Genomic DNA, 16,223 nt, shown 5'->3' on the forward strand with positions numbered 1-16,223 from the left:
AGCTTCTTGCTCCGTCGAGGATCGCGTATAAATCGTCAGACATTTAAGTTTTTCTTAAAAATCTTTGCTAAGTATTCTTTAAATATCCATAAATATTCCCTAAAATTCCAAAAACACGCATTTTTTAGGCTGGGTGTGCGCTTTAACATAAGATCCACGGCGTATGAGTAACGTTGTATTATATACATACTTTATATTCCCATGAAGTTTTCAGTTTTTTTGAGTGCATTGTTGTTGGCCTTTCTTACCTAGAGTAGCTCTCATGAGAAATTTAAATGTAGACAATAAAAATGTTTGAAAAAAAATTTTCTGTTTTACTAAAAGATGTGCTTAAACATCCGTCTCTCTTATGTTTTCTGAAGGAGACTACGTCATGGCGTATGAGTGACATTGATATTGTCATATGTGCCTTAAGCTTTCTGCCCAAAATTAGATATATATATGTATCTTCTTCTTGAGTTTTAGAAATGTGTGAACTTGTAGTCACTTTTTTTTGAATTTAGTTCCACTTCCTATCCAAAGCAGCCCCTCTTACAACACTTGACTAAAAAGATTTTGGAAAAAGCGCGATGAAAATTTATAATAGATTTTCATACAATTTCTATTAAATCATATTAATTTAGACGTGTATTTATTTGTATAATTATGTTTTGTCATTAAAGTGCCACTAATCTACTTTTGCTAACACTATTTTCGTAACAACAACAAGTTAGTTGGGCAAAGTATAAATATATTTGTATATTTGTATTTATTTACGTTTGTATGTATTTGCGCATGTGTGTTTGTGCGGCATCATAAATCAGCTTACGTCTGTGAGTGTGTGCAGCAGGTCTCTAGTTGGCAATAATTTTACGTTTAATGATTTCATTTTATGTGTCATGGTGTTAGTGCAATGGCAATAAATAACACGAAAAGCCACTAAAATCAGCGCCAAAGCAAAAAATAGAAAGCAATCGAAAAACTTGTAATAGCCGTGCGATTACTTATATACATATATGTATATATATATGTATATGTGTGTGTATGAATATGTGTGGATGTACATTTGTATGCCTGTAGGTGTGCGTGTGTTTGTGTGCAGTCAAATGCCTAAAAATATGCTAGCAAACAATATTTCACCTTTTAATGCCACGGCAAATACTTGCACAATAAAAAAAGTAAATAAATAGAGTGACCAGAAAAAATCCAAACGGCGGTAAGCCATTTGCTGGCTTTTTTATTGCTTGGTATTTTATCCTTTAATTTGTTTTCCACCGCAAACGGATTTGTTGTGTGTGTCTGTGTGCTTAGTATGCAAGTGTTAAATAAATAATAATATCAAAAAATTGCCGTTATTTGATTTATTTAGTTAAAGCATTTCGGTTGAAATCTCGACAAATCCCACAAAATGCCACCAAATTTCTCGGTATTTTATTTTAACCGCAGCATTTAAATGATTGATTTTGCATATTTTTTGGCGCGGCAATTTTAGGCTTTACTGGTTGACCAATATGGTTACAACAAAAAATAATGGAAAATATATTTCATAAAATTTTCGACATACAAAATTGTGGCTTACTTACATTTATGTATGGTTTAACATAAGCATTTATAGTATATTTTATTTTATTTTTTCATATATAGCACTAATTTCCTTTCTTTATTGTTTTTTTCTTTCAGTGTCCAGTCCGCCAACAACGCTGCCACCGCCGACCACAACCACAACACGTCGCACCACAATAGCGCCAGCCTGGGACAGTTTCAGCACGCCAATTTATGGCATGATGCCAACCAATTCGGTGATTGTCATCGATAAAAGTAAGTTTCTGATAAATCTAGGCACGTGAGCGCCATAAAGCAGTGAAATCGCCCGGTCACATTGTGTCTGTGGCTTATTGCGACCGGACGTGCAAACTTGCAAAATTATAGCAAACGATGCAAGCGTTGTTTACAAGCAAACAATTTTTTTATGATTTTTTTGACGATTGTTTTTTTCTTTCGAATGGTGTCATAGATTTGATATGGAAATGCAGCAAAATGTATTTAAAGTGAGGGAAGAGCGCTTATACTTAAACGAGAGGGGAGTCTGTCGAGTTTGCAATATTAAAAAATGATTAGCTATATTCAGGCTGTTTCTTTTTCTCTCAAACTTTGAATGTTAAACGAAGAAGAACTTGTACAATTTTACTTCTCAAAGTACATAGCTCCTATCTGAAGCTATAACATTTTCCCATCTTTTTCTTTCAAGAATGAACACAATTTTTTATCCCGTTCTAATGAACATCATATTCAGGTGAAGATTTTCTGCATCAATTGAAAAAAATGCTAGTCAGAAGAGGCTAAGTCTGGACTATAATGTAGCTATAGTAAAACTTCCCAATCGCTGTTTTCCAATTAGTTTTTAACAGATCTTGCAATATAAGGCCAGTCGTTTTTCGACAATTGCTTGCTTCAGTTTATTGTGTTATGGTCAGCAGCGTTTTCAATTAATGGTTTCATCCATTTCTCCATCTCATAATACAGCGCGATCTTCCGATCCCATCAAATACAAAGCATTACCTTGAAGTCATGGATAATGGAGTTTGCTTGATTTGGTTGGTTGGACAGGTTTCACATATGATTTTTGTGCTTAGGGTTGTCGTAAGGGGTCAACAGTTATAAGGCCGAAACAAGGCGAATTTTCTAAAATATTTTCTGACAACACTTTTAAATTTATTGATCCAAATATGTGTACACACATTGTAAAAAAACTCGACTTCCGATTGTTTAAAAAAAAATATTTATCGGTGAGAAAAAATGGTCGATTAATTACTAAAAAATATGTTTAAGTAGCTCGTGTTGATATTTGAGACTAATGGGTTCAGCCGTTCAGATGTAATGTCGGTCAACGACTTTGAAAACAACATTTTGAGAAAAATGTGTTTAAAGTTTGGAATGCACTTCCAAGCACTCTGAAACGCCTTTTCAAATTTGCGTATAACCTCAAAAATATTCACCGGAACGATATGAAATTTTCTTAGTGTATTCTTAAATATACATACATTAGGAAAAAAAAGTTACATATGTTTTCGAAATTTTCACTGTACTATATATAACCCCGAAATGGAACCATTTTTTATCGGCGGTGACAACCCGATGAAAATACTATTACTTTTGTGGCGTTCAAGCAGCATCTATTACATGTGAAATCGTATTTCAATAACAATCTACATCGCGTAATGCCTTCAATTCTACATCTTCCAAATTTATTTGCCGCGCAAAAAGTTCTTCCTCTAAATTCTGGAAAATTTCACTGCAATTTTCATATCAAAAGATAAAAGTACTACGAGATCCACTCGGAGCTGTGTTATGAAATGAGTTTATGTAGTCAGAGACCTAGCTGCGTCGACTTGGGAACTCGATTATAGGCTTTGTAGATGGGAGAAAAGTACTCCCCATATCCTCTGCAGTGTTTTATATATAATATTTTTCTTCCTATCTAAGTCTATTTAAATTAAGAATTTATGCCACAAACTACTTCTTTTTTTCCTCATCTTAGTTCCTTATAGTTCCGATAAGTAAATCTAAGAGCAAGACATACAAATAAAATGGACCCTGGCAACTTTACAATTGAATGACATGTGCCATTCTGCTGCAACAATAACAAAATAAACGTTTCAAAATATATCTTGTTTATCAGTGGCGGATCCAGAGACGATTCTTGGGGGGGAAAATTGAATTTATCCTCCGATTTGGGTTTCAAACTTATTATTGCGAGAGAAATACAGTACAAATTATGAAACAAAAATTGTCAATTCCAAAGGTAAACAAAGTGGTTATAATCGAAAAGTCAACCATATGCATGCAATACATAGTGGCTCATTTTATTAAAAATTCAAACAGAAAAATTCTTTTACATTGCGTGTTTCATAACGCAAAACGATGACTGCCAAGTTTTCGAAACTTACGATCACTTCTTCGGCGGTGATTTCGATGTCATGATGCATATGAAGCAACGCTAGTCCAACTAGTCTTTCTTGAAGCATGGTCGTCCTAAGCCATGTTTTGATGCGGCGAAGATAAGAGAAAGAACGTTCAGAGCCCGCGTTTATTACGGGAAGTGTACAGAATACTCGGAGATAGGTGTGGATTGTTGGGAATATGTCGACATCACATTTTCTTAATGTTTCCAGTGCAGAAGTTGGAATTTCGCTGCCTTAAATTTTTTGTTGCTGCTGCCAGTGACATTGCCAGTAGCTTAATTCACCTTTGAATTTCAATTTTTGTACGCTATTTTCATCATCCAGAAGAAGAAATTTCCCTAATTTACCCCCCCGCCCCCCTGGATCCGCCACTGTGTTTACTCTATATAAATTTGTCTCTCCAAATATGAGCATTCTAGGGACATTCGAAATGCTCTTACTCCTTCCTTTATTAGCATCCAAACAGTGATGCTTACAACATCGCCGGAATCTCAGAGATAGTGGTATAATCGTCTTTTACTTTCTACCTTACCTTCCCACCTCATCTTTCTTCCTTACCCTTCTTCCTTATCGTTTTTCCTTTCCATCCTTCCTTACTGTAATTTTTTGCTCTAAGGCTCTTCATCCTCATGCCTGTAGCGACAGTAGCTGGAACAAAAATCAATCACCTGATAAGTGCTGTGATAAAATCAAGGCTTATTTATATATGATATACTAATATAAGATATTCAATATATCTCATGGTTGTTTTTGGTACTGCATAGCTTTGCCCCCAGCCTTCAAAATGGTTCAATATAAAAAGGTAGGTTAGTTTATAGAAGTTTGCTAAAGGCAAGTAGACTACGTTCCATCAAAAAGTTCTTGCAGTCGCACAGAAGCTGAACGTCAAACTAGCTGCCCAACACATGCAAGATCTAGTGCTAGAACGGTGACAACGGAGATCTAACTAGTTCTCACACCAATATGAGCGGCGTAAGAATGCCCTTTCTTGCTAGCATTAGCGAATTTGCAGTTTCTAGCGATTCCTCAACTCAAATGAGAATGATAATCTTCTACGTTATGTTAATCTATGACAATATCAGTCTCATTTGAGTTGACTAATGCTATTTCTAGTAGAGATAGAAACTCCTTGACTAAGTTTGAGTGCACAGTTAACGAGTTCAATGCTAGTATTGTTGCTCTGCTGTTGGAGTAACTACTCACTTCCTTGAAAGAGCTTGTACTTCGAAGCAATACGTCTAATGATACCTTAGTAGCAGTCACTTCTGTCTGAGAAATACTACAAAAATCCGTTAAACTAAAGCTAGCGCTTGATGGAGAACACCTTAAAGAAAATACCACCTCTGACCTTCCCCCTTAAATGCTCACTGCGTTACTACTACTTCAGCAATACTAGAGACACTCTGCTCTGATATAGACCTGATCGAGCAGTTATAATGATGGAATATCTCAGTGATTTCTTGACATTGTCGAAGCCTAAGTTTCGTGCGGACCTTACTGAACAGAAATATTAAAACAGTGATCTTATTAACATTCTCGTGAACTCAAAATAACCGTTATCTCTTTACTCGTTGCTAATATCTTTAGTAAATTTCCACTCGAAAAGCAATACTTACTACTGCAATGACTTTTTTGCAACCACAAAGAAATTCAGAAACACTAGTAAACATATTTACATATTTGCATATATGCCCGATTGCATGGCGATGCAGAAGTGCAAAAGCAATTGGCTTAAATGCTCTCAATTAAGTGAAATTCATTTGAATCCTTGTTTATCTTCCATTTCAGTGGGCACAAAGTACCAATCAAATCTGAATGAGATTGGTAAATCCGAACAAAAGCTAACCGGTGAGAATCCAAAAGGCTATGACTGGTCAAAGGATAAAAGTGCGGCAGCAAGAATGCAATTGTGGCTGCCACATGCTGCATGTGGCAACAGCAATAAGCTAACGTACGCACAACGAATATGTTGCAATTATGCAATGCTAATTGCATTGCTCGGCATGCTGCTGACGACGTGGCTGCAGACGGCAATGATCGGAACAACAATAATAATGACAGCAACAAAAACAACTGCAAAAGAAGCCGTAGTGGCTGCCATTGTAGACGCAGCAAGTGCAACTGCTGCCGACAGTGCAACGAACAGGAAAGCTGTAAGCGCATCAACAACAGCAATAGCAGCGGAAACAGCTACAACAACAGCAACTGCAACACCAGCAACAGTGGTATTAAGTGCAGAAGCTTGCAAAACAATACGAAAAGAGTTCACCACAAATGAGCACACACCACTACACATGCACAATGAAACGCGTAGCATAGGCGTAGCATATAAGCAGGCGTAAGAGCTCATTCTTCAATTGCATGTGGCGAAAAATCAAATTTCTGTATCAACACTAGCAAACCAATAAACAAATGTACTAACAGCACACACACATACACACGCATACACTCATTACCCCATTATATAACAGTTTTTCTTATAAATTTCGCTATTTATTGGCGCTTTTGCATGCTTGAAACTCAAAAGAAATGTGAAAATCTCTTGTGTTGAGTAAGTAAAAAACTAATTTCTGTTTTTTTCAATTATTTCCAAATTTCCATTTTTTTTATATTAAGTATTTCCAAATGTTTGCCTTTATTGTATGATTTTAGCAAGCAAATTTTCACTTTTACGGTATCTCTTTCATTGTTTTATTGCAGTCTTTCACAATTTTCTTATTGTTTCCTCTCACTTTTATGCCTTGCGTCACCAAACAATCTAAAATTATCCACTTACTATCAATTCTATTTTCAATTTTTTTCCTCTTTCATCATTTCTCTTATTTTGACTCCTTAACTCTTGCTAACCCACAATACAACCAAAAACTTAGCAGTCTATCATAGTAAGACACCACTCACAGCTACAACTTTCAATGCCAAAAGACAAATGTGCCAATTGTTTCATATAACAAAAACAACAACATAAACGAATTATGCTAAAAAGGAATGTGTAAATATTACAAGTACGATGATATTGGATATATGTTTATGTAATATACTAAACCCTAAAATCAATATATACTAACAAATACATAAACAAATAAATAAGGAAATAATTGAATAAATAAATATGTAAAGCAAAAAGCATGAAGCAAAAATGTAAAAAAATACAGTTGAATACGCATTAATGCACACGCATGCATTTAGAAAACTTAGTTTAAGCAACAACCGAAGCACTGCAGCAAAAACAATGCTTGAAGGTAGCTCATAGACATTAATAAAACAACAAAAATTAAAGATCAAAGTAAAGTGTGTGTTAGACTTTGGTTTTCTTCTGTATTTTGAAAAAAATTTCACAATTAAGTAAAAGAAACTTAATTAATTTCTATTCTAGTTTAGAACCAAAAACTTCTCAACGGGCACACCTAGCCTGACAGCCTAAAAACAGATTGCTTAAAATAAAAAAAACTCCGATTCTAATTATTTTTGAGAGTACAAAACGATGATTGCCTTTCTGTTTCAGCATTAAAAAAACAAATATTATTATTTTCGAAATAACTTTTTTTTGAATATTGGGTAGTCGAAAAAGTCTTTTCGTATTTTGTCAATAGACGTTGCAGTCGTATATATACAGTGTTACCGATTCATTGTGTCATACCATATAGTGTTGGAAAGATGAGATTTTAAGCTTCATTCAACCAAAAAAATTTGATTAAATTCGGATAAGATGCAAAAAATTTAGAGCTGTTCAAAAATGAGTGAAAATAATGAAGAAATTCGCTATAAATTGAAATTTTTTTATAAAAAATGGAAGAATGCCACCCAAGCCACCAATGAAATTTGTGAAGTTTACGGAGACGATGCTGTATCAGTTCGTGTAACACAAGAATGGTTAACTTGCATCCGCTCTAGAGATTTCGATTTGAAAGATGCAAAAAAGATTGAAAAAGTCGATGAAATTATGAAAAAGATTGACCAGGACTATCACATAAGCAGCCATGACATCGCTAAGTTACTTAACATTCATCATCTAACGGTTCAGAACCATTTAAAAGAGGCTGGCTACAAAAGGCATAAAGCTCGATGTTTGGGCACCACATGAATTTTTGGAAAAAATTTAATGGACCGAATTAACAGCTGCGATTCTTTGCTGAAACGAAATGAAATCGATCATTTTTGAAGCGAATGATAACAGGAGAGGGAGAGTGGATCAAATACGACAATAATGTGGGAAAAAGATCATGGTCCAAGTGTGATGAAGCTAAACAAATGGTTGCAAAGCCAGGGCTGACGCCTCCAAAGGTTACACTGAGTGTTTGGTGGGATTGGAAATGAATCATCCACTATGAGCTACTCCAGTAGGGTCGAAGGATTGATTCTACATTTTACCGTCAACAACTGATGAGATTGAAGCAAGCAGTCAAAAAAAACGGCCAGAACTGATCAACAGAAATGGCTTCGTCTTCCATCAGAACAACAATAGACCACACACTTCTTTGATGACTCGGTAAAAACTGGGAGAACTGGGCTGTGAAGTTTTGATGCATTCACCATATAGCTCTGACCTTGCACCATCGGACTACCATTTGTTTCGTCCAATGCAGAACTCCCTTAATGGAGTAAGTAGATGCCTGTGAAAATTACTTCTCGCAGTTTTTCGCCGAGAAACCAGGAAAGTTTTACACTGATTAATTAATATCTCTAACGAAAAGATAGGGAAAAGTAGTCGACGAAAATGGTACATATTTGGTTCATTAAAGTTCATTATAAATATAAAAAACGACTTTTTCGACTACCCAATATTATCGAAAATCACTTTTTTTAATTTTAAGATCCAAACACTTTTGCGTGCCAAATGTCAAAACACTTTTGCCACTCTGATTGAGGTATATCCGAAACATGTCGAAAAACGTTGACGTCTGAGTTAATTTTAACGTACGGGAATAAAAGGAAGTCATTTCACACCAGTCAAGATATCGTAGACATCTTTTGAAGCACCGCCGTCGTATTTTTTTTAGTATTTCTCTCGATAAATCAACACGAGCCCTTATCGATCGATTAACAACTGTTTGGGATCCAACGTGAATTTTTTGTTTTGTAGTCAAATATTAGTGTAATTTTGAATGGATATTGGCGTTCACGCAGTAAGGCTGGGAATGTTACCAGACGCCATATGCAGAAGCTATAGTCTATGGAAGAAGTTGAGGTGGAAACAAGTCAAGACTGAAGTACTTGGGAGCGCATACTTACAAACATCCTTCTGAGCTGGCGGGAAAGAAAATTAAACGCTTGTGCAACTTTGTATTGGCTACTAAGCGTTTTACTAATTTATAAGTTCGAACACAGTTTCCATTGCCTGGTTAGGCGTGCAATATGATGATTAATTTTGTATTTAGGGCTGGTAGTCAATTGCAATAATTGCTTTCTTATGACGGATACTTTCAGCAGTAATCTTATTGAAATATTGATATTATGATTGGTGTGTATACCGCTGACTTCCTTTTCGAGTGGACTTAAAGTTACTGGGCTGAAGAGCCCATCATTTTCAAAAATTCGTTTGGCATCTTTACCACTTTCTTTCAATTATCATTCTTTGACATTTGGACTCACTCACTTTCCGATTTCTTGCCGCTGCATTATATGGTTATATATTGGTTATTATATCAGAAAGCGATTTTCGATTTTTTTTTTTTGATGATACGCTGTTTTGCATTTTAGGTGACGGTATAGTTTTGCATACAACAACTATTAATGCTTTTTAAACGTACGAAGCCTTGAGCAACGCTTCATGCATGGTTGTGTGTCTGAAGACAACAGGCTGCTTTTTGCATATACATATAAAACAGGAAATATAAATTAGTCTTAAAAACAAAAACAATATAGTCTTAAAAATATAAAAATACAATGAAATGGAAATTAAAAATTATTGATAAAACAAACTAATATATGAAAATAAAAAGTTGTAGGTGAAATTGTTAAAAAATTGCAATTAAAAGAAAAAAATAATGCAAAAAAATAATAATAAAGATTAAAAGTAAAAAAAAAAAAAAATTAAAATAACATAAGCTATTATAATAGTAAAAAATGCAAAAAAACATAAATAATAGAGATGAAAAATTAAAAAAAAATAAGATAAGCTATTATAGTAATAAAAAAAATTTTAAAAAAATATTAAAAAATTAAAATTAATAAAAAATTTAAAAAATATATTAAAAATAGCTACAAAAAATTAAAAAATGCCAAAAAAATATTAAAAATATTAAAAAAAATAAAAATTATAAAAATTAAAAAAGAAATAATAATAATCAAACTGCATGAAATGAAATAACCAATTAATACCTGCAAGCTAATTGAAACTAACATAAATCTGCATATATGAGACTAAGTGAACTGGGCATGCGCAAACTCGGTTAACAATCTCTTGCATATACATACATACATATAAATTGCCAAGAGTACTATTGCATACATAGTAATATAATAAATAGCGGTTACTAAGCGTTAAACAAAAAATAAATTTGTTTGTGGCAATTAGAGTAGTAAGCTATTGCTAGTAAGTACACACACACATAAGTACATATATGGGTGCCAATTGATTGAGCATACAAAATAGAGACGCTTATAAGAACAGATCACATAGACGCATACATACAAGTACATGCATATGTATAAATATATGAAAAAAATGCATGAATTATTAAAAATAAATAAATAATTATAAACAAATGAAATTTGAAATAAAAACTCAAAAAACGAATGAACAATGCATTAGTGTGTGTTAATGCCAAGCAAACAAGCTTCTTCCGCGCTGTGGAGGCTGAAAAGGGGTAACAAAAGGTAAGTCACTGGAAGATTAACTTACTAGTTTATAAGGCGCGCCGTGGCGCTTACTTTACATAGTGTTTACTATAGCGCTTAGCTAGTATTAGCCCATCTTAGTTCTGTAAGTAATAGCTGCTAAGACTTCTAACCCGCAGTACCCTCAGAATTCTTAGCTACATTAAAAGTCACCTTCACTCAGCACGCCGGTGAGAACACATATTTAGTTGAGAAACTTCCAAGTAATTAACTTTTCTGACTCGCACCAAGACACTACAAATTTAATTGAGGTTAACTCGTCTCCAGCAAACATTGACCGCAGCGGCATAAATATTCCAGTGCCCACTTTGCAGCGGCAACTGTGCGCAAATAAACAGCGGGACGCAGTTAAAGGTCAATTTCACTGACGACGATCAAAGCACATTAATTTTGTATGCACAAGACAAATTGAAATACAAATTAAAACGAGTAGAGATTTCCACACCTGCACACCCGCTCGCCGCATGAACCGCGCAGCAGGACTTATTTGCGAGCAAGCCACGTCACCACCGCCAGCGCAATAATTCTTCTTCGCTACTAGTTTGCCACTCAACGAAGGTCACAGCTCGCCCGCCAGCTAATAAATACTCTGCGAAATAGCAAATGAGTTTAGCACGTTGGAAATTCACACACACACTCCCACACACATATATATGCAGGTGTGTGTTTGTGCGCTTATTTGCTGGTGTGCAAAGGTAAAGTGTTAGTGGCGCCACAAGCCACAGCTGGCTGCTGCTGCCACTGTGCTTGGAGCAGATAAGTTCATTAGACAAATAATGCAAAAAGAACTTGTCGAAATGTGAGCGGAGAGTAGCAGTTGACAGTGTCACCGGTTGTTGTTGGTGCACATTAATTACGGCCACATAGTTGGCCATGTCAAGGATGCAAAGTCAGCGGTAATATTGTCAGTATTACTCCATATAAATGTAAAGCATGTACATATACATATGTAGCATGTATTCAAAGAGCTCAACGTGGTGTATGTGTGACGTGACCGTTAATTGCATAAAACACTTGTACACGTTTCATGCAGAATTTAAATGCTGCTGACATCCTTTCGTTTTGCTGAAGCAAAAGTTAACGATTTTCAAACTGGTGACGTGATATCATATCGCCATATGTGATGTGACATCATATTGTTATATGTTCATCGGTTCATCGTTTCACATTCTTTAACCGAGAGATAAAGCTTTTCAAACTGGTGATGTGATGTCATATCATATGGTAATTTATTGATTTGACATTATATGATACATCGTTTCACATTCTTTAACTGTGATATAAAGGTTTTCCAATGGTAATATGATTTCATATCATATTTTCATATGTGATGTGACATCACATGGTACATTGTTTCGTTTTCCTAAACCGTGAGATAAAACTCTTCAAACTCCGGATACATATCATCAACATGTGAAGATTTTCAACTGGTGATGTGATATCATATTTTCCTATTCATGATATTTCTTTATTTTACTTTTTCTACATTGAAAATAATATACAAATAATGTAATGCTAATAAAAACAAATAATAAGATAACTTACCCATATCATATGATAACACGTTTGGCCTTATGACTTTTTGATTTTTTCGAAAGAAATTAGGTCACATTACATCATATCACATAGCATATCATCATTCGAATACATAAACACCTTTGTTCTTCAATGAGTCACAACTCATCGCATCGTCATATGAAATCATACATCATATCACACTGTGATAATCGCGCCATAAAATGAAAAATACAGCAATTTCATTTGATTTTGTGTTGACTAAATAACCTCACATTAAGTCGTAAAAGTTCTCTAAAATCACACATCACACCACGTTATGGAAATCGGTTCATTGGCAGTTTCAATCAATTTAAAAACTATGAAAAACTGAGGACATTCATCCACACATTTGCGACTCATCCAATAAATACTGCTAGTGAATGGGTTGTAAAAAACTTATATGCTACTTGAGTGGTTAGTGCAATTCGTATAACTGTATATTTGGTGGTACTTTCCCAGCAACTTTATGAGTGAAAGCAACTTTATGAGAACTGCATCCACTTGTAACTTTGGCCCTTCAACCGCACACATGAGAGCATATTCATAAAAATAACAATTCGTCATATATCAAATATGTATATAGGGAACTATACTTACCATATGTGATGTGTTTGTGTGTGTGTGTGGGTATATGGGTGTCAGCCGTGAGCGAATCGCTGTGCAAAGGTATGCACCAGTTGTCAATTGTGCACTTTTTCTTCACGCTATGCAAAGAAAAATCGATTTTATGATGCCGCTGGTTTATGGCCAATAGTATACGCACCACACACTCACACTCTCACACATATGTGATGGCAATTCCCTTCGCAATCTTATGCAAATATTTGCACAAACTTATTTTGCAGAATCATTGCTTTGTGTGATTGTCTGGCTTGTGAAGCTATTTGCAGTTTATTTGCTTCATTGTGATTTGTGGAAGAAATGAATGAAACCGTTACATGACTCATGGCGTTTCCTGCGTACGTGTGAGTAGTGAATGCCTTATGGGAGCTTGGGGGTAAAAAAACTTGATGAAACTGAGGTAAGGAGATAGAGGTTGATAGCTGAAAGTGGAAGAAAATATCAGCTGGAAGTGAGAAAAATGCTAGAGAGCAAATACTACTGATGTAATTTATTCATTTAGCCTTGAAATTAACAATTCTCAACCTGTTTATGGTATTTTTAAAATATTGGGTAGTCGAAAAAGATTTTTCGTATTTGCATTCAAACTTCAACTTATTTTTTTTTATATTTATAATGAACCCAATATATACCATTTTAGTCGACCACTTTTTGCCATTTTTCTACTAGAGACATTATTCCATCAGTGTAAAACTTTTCTGTTTGCTCGGCGAAAAACTGCGAAAACTGATTTTCACAGGCTTCTCTTGAAACCAACTTTACTCCATTAAGGGAGTTCTGTATTGACCGAATAAAATGATAGTTCGATGGTGCAAGGTCAGCGCTATATGCATCAAAACTTCCCAGCCAACCTCTCCCAGTTTTTGCCGAGTCATCAAAGATGTGTGTGGTCTACGGTTGTCCTGACGGAAGACGAAGGCCTTTCTGTTGATCAGTTCTGGACGTTTTTTTTTAATTGTTTGCTTCAATCTCATCAGTTGTTGACAGTAAATGTCAATCGTTCGACCAGGCTTAAACAGCTCATAGTGGATGATTGCTTTCCAATCCCACCAAACACTTAGCATCACTTGTCCAGGCGTCAATCCCGGCGTTGTGACCATTCACCACACTTGGACCATGATCTTTTTCGCACATTATTGTAGCATTTGATCCACTTTCCCTCTTCTGTTATCCTTCGCTTCAGAAATGATTCGATTTCATTTCGTTTCAGCAAAGAATCGCAGATGTTAATTCGGTCCATTAAATTTTTCAAAGAAAATTTATGTGGTACCCGAACATCGAGCTTATTTTTTTAGCCAGCCTTTTTCAAATAGTTCAAAACCGTCTGATGTTGAATGTTAAGTTCCTTAGCGATGTCAAGGCTGCTTATGTAACAGTCCTGGTCAATATTTTTCATAGTTTCATCGTCTTTTTCAACGATAGGTCGACCGGAGCGAGGTGCATCTTTGACATCGAAATTGGTGTATGATTTGACACAAAGAATCCGTATTTGTGTAATGAAGTTTCATGCCGTTCGATAGAGTATTTTAAAATTCTTCACAGATTTCTCTGGACATATGACTACCTCACAAACTCTGTAGAGACTCAGCAGATGATCTATAGTTTTCACCAGACTAAAGATTTCATCACAGATTCAGCATATTTTTTTATTTATATATTAAACTTTACAAAGATAACAGCAGTTGCTATTTGGGCCTAATGTATAGAAAGAGGTCGCGACAATCCGGAATAAAATTTCTAATTTAAAATTAAAAATAAATATTTAACTTTTGTAACATAAATTTTTAGCATATATACATATATTTCTCAAATAATATATAGCATAACAGTATAGTCATTCAAAACTACCTCCTTCACCTTTTTCGATATAAATCTTAGTTGCGAGTCACTTTTCACGCTGAACACAAAATGTTGTTTTCCATTTGGACCTTTTGCTTATCTACGCCTTCTTTTTCAAACTCTCCAAATATTCTCCTAGATACGACTGCACTTGAGGCTTCTGTATGTTGCTCAGAAATATTTCCAAGTCATGCTGACGATTATCCTGAAAGTTCTTTAAATCTTTCGCGCGAAATTGGCGTTTGGTGATCGCACGCGCCACCAGCGAGTGCTTTGGATAGCTGCTGATGAATTCGACAGCTCTCTCCAAACCTTGCGCCTTGCTAGCTGCCAACTCATCAACTAGACCTGCTTTCACTGCGCCTTCACTGTTATAGATACGACTAGCTGTTAGATCCAATTCGGCGATGCGCCTGTTGGGTACAACATTGAGGTAGGTGTCTATCAACCACATCGGCACCGCCAGTCCCACCATAGTTTCGTTGATGCCGATCTTAAAATTTGGCAGCATAATGCGATATTCGCTGCTCAGCGCTAGCATGCCACCGCCTGCCACTGTATGCCCGTTAATTAGCGCGACAGTGATGAGCGGCGTCGAGTAGAGCGTGTGCCAGAGATTTTGCAAAGCAACCCAAATGCCCTGCAGATGCGACGTCTCTGCTTGGTAGCATTCTTTCAGATCGAGTCCAGCGCAGAAAATGCGCTCCGACGACGAGGTGAGTATGAGGCCGCGACATTTCGATTTCTCCAAGTCTTTAATGGAGCGCGCTATTTCGCCCATGAAGGCGGCGTTGAGCGCATTCGCTGGCGGTCTTTTGAGTGTGAGCATAGCGATGCCGGTCTTATCATCGACGCTCAGTGTGGTGAATTGTGGTGGCGTCGCTGTGCCGGTGCTGCCGGCATAATGGCGTGTGAGAGCGCTTGTTCTCACCAGACTGCAGAGGCCGTGTTTCGGCAAATTCATAATGCGTGCGGCCATTTCGTGTGAATTTACTGTTTGGTGATTGAAAGGAAATGTATTTCATTTAATATTATTCTTTATATTAATTTTATTTTAGCAAATTACTCACGACTTTCACTGTATAAAAATTATTGCTAATATACGCGATAACTTTACTCTTCACTGCTGGTTCCACAACTTAGCGCAGCGTGTGAGTGACCAAACGATTGTCGTGTGAAGCGAATAAGCAACAAAATAAGTGTGAATTTCACCACATCGCAGCTGTTTCTCCGTTTTCTGCTTTGCCATTTGGTTTATTGTTTTCTTTGCTTATTTTGGGCTTATTTTTGTGTGTGTTTCCATACATACATACATAATTACATTTGGATGCACTGTGGTGTATTTATTTTTTATTTTTAGTTATAAATTCTCAACAAACATATATATATATACATATGCATGTACACATACAGTGAATCAGAAAAAAA

General features: G+C 35.7%; 2 protein-coding genes across 2 annotated transcripts in view; one reads left to right on the forward strand and one right to left on the reverse strand.

The window, feature by feature from the left end:
- Positions 1 to 10,686, forward strand: part of LOC126753582 (interference hedgehog) — a 239,384-nt gene extending 228,698 nt beyond the window's left edge. The window contains exons 9-10 of the mRNA XM_050465133.1: positions 1,660 to 1,797; positions 5,730 to 10,686. Of these exons, the coding sequence (XP_050321090.1) occupies positions 1,660 to 1,797; positions 5,730 to 6,283 (692 nt within the window). The 3' untranslated portion in view covers positions 6,284 to 10,686. The remainder of the gene's footprint in view (positions 1 to 1,659; positions 1,798 to 5,729) is intronic.
- Positions 10,687 to 14,570: 3,884 nt separating this feature from the next.
- LOC126752021 (enoyl-CoA delta isomerase 1, mitochondrial-like) lies at positions 14,571 to 15,969 on the reverse strand. The gene is made up of 2 exons (XM_050462543.1): positions 15,866 to 15,969; positions 14,571 to 15,788 (listed from the first exon to the last, which is right to left on the reverse strand). The coding sequence occupies exon 2, from the start codon at positions 15,772 to 15,774 to the stop codon at positions 14,896 to 14,898; it is 879 nt and encodes a 292-aa protein (XP_050318500.1). The 5' UTR covers positions 15,775 to 15,788; positions 15,866 to 15,969; the 3' UTR covers positions 14,571 to 14,895.
- Positions 15,970 to 16,223: the final 254 nt, after the last annotated feature.

The sequence above is a fragment of the Bactrocera neohumeralis genome, chromosome 3 (assembly GCF_024586455.1).
Source record: "Bactrocera neohumeralis isolate Rockhampton chromosome 3, APGP_CSIRO_Bneo_wtdbg2-racon-allhic-juicebox.fasta_v2, whole genome shotgun sequence".
NCBI classification, from domain to species: Eukaryota; Metazoa; Arthropoda; class Insecta; order Diptera; family Tephritidae; genus Bactrocera; species Bactrocera neohumeralis.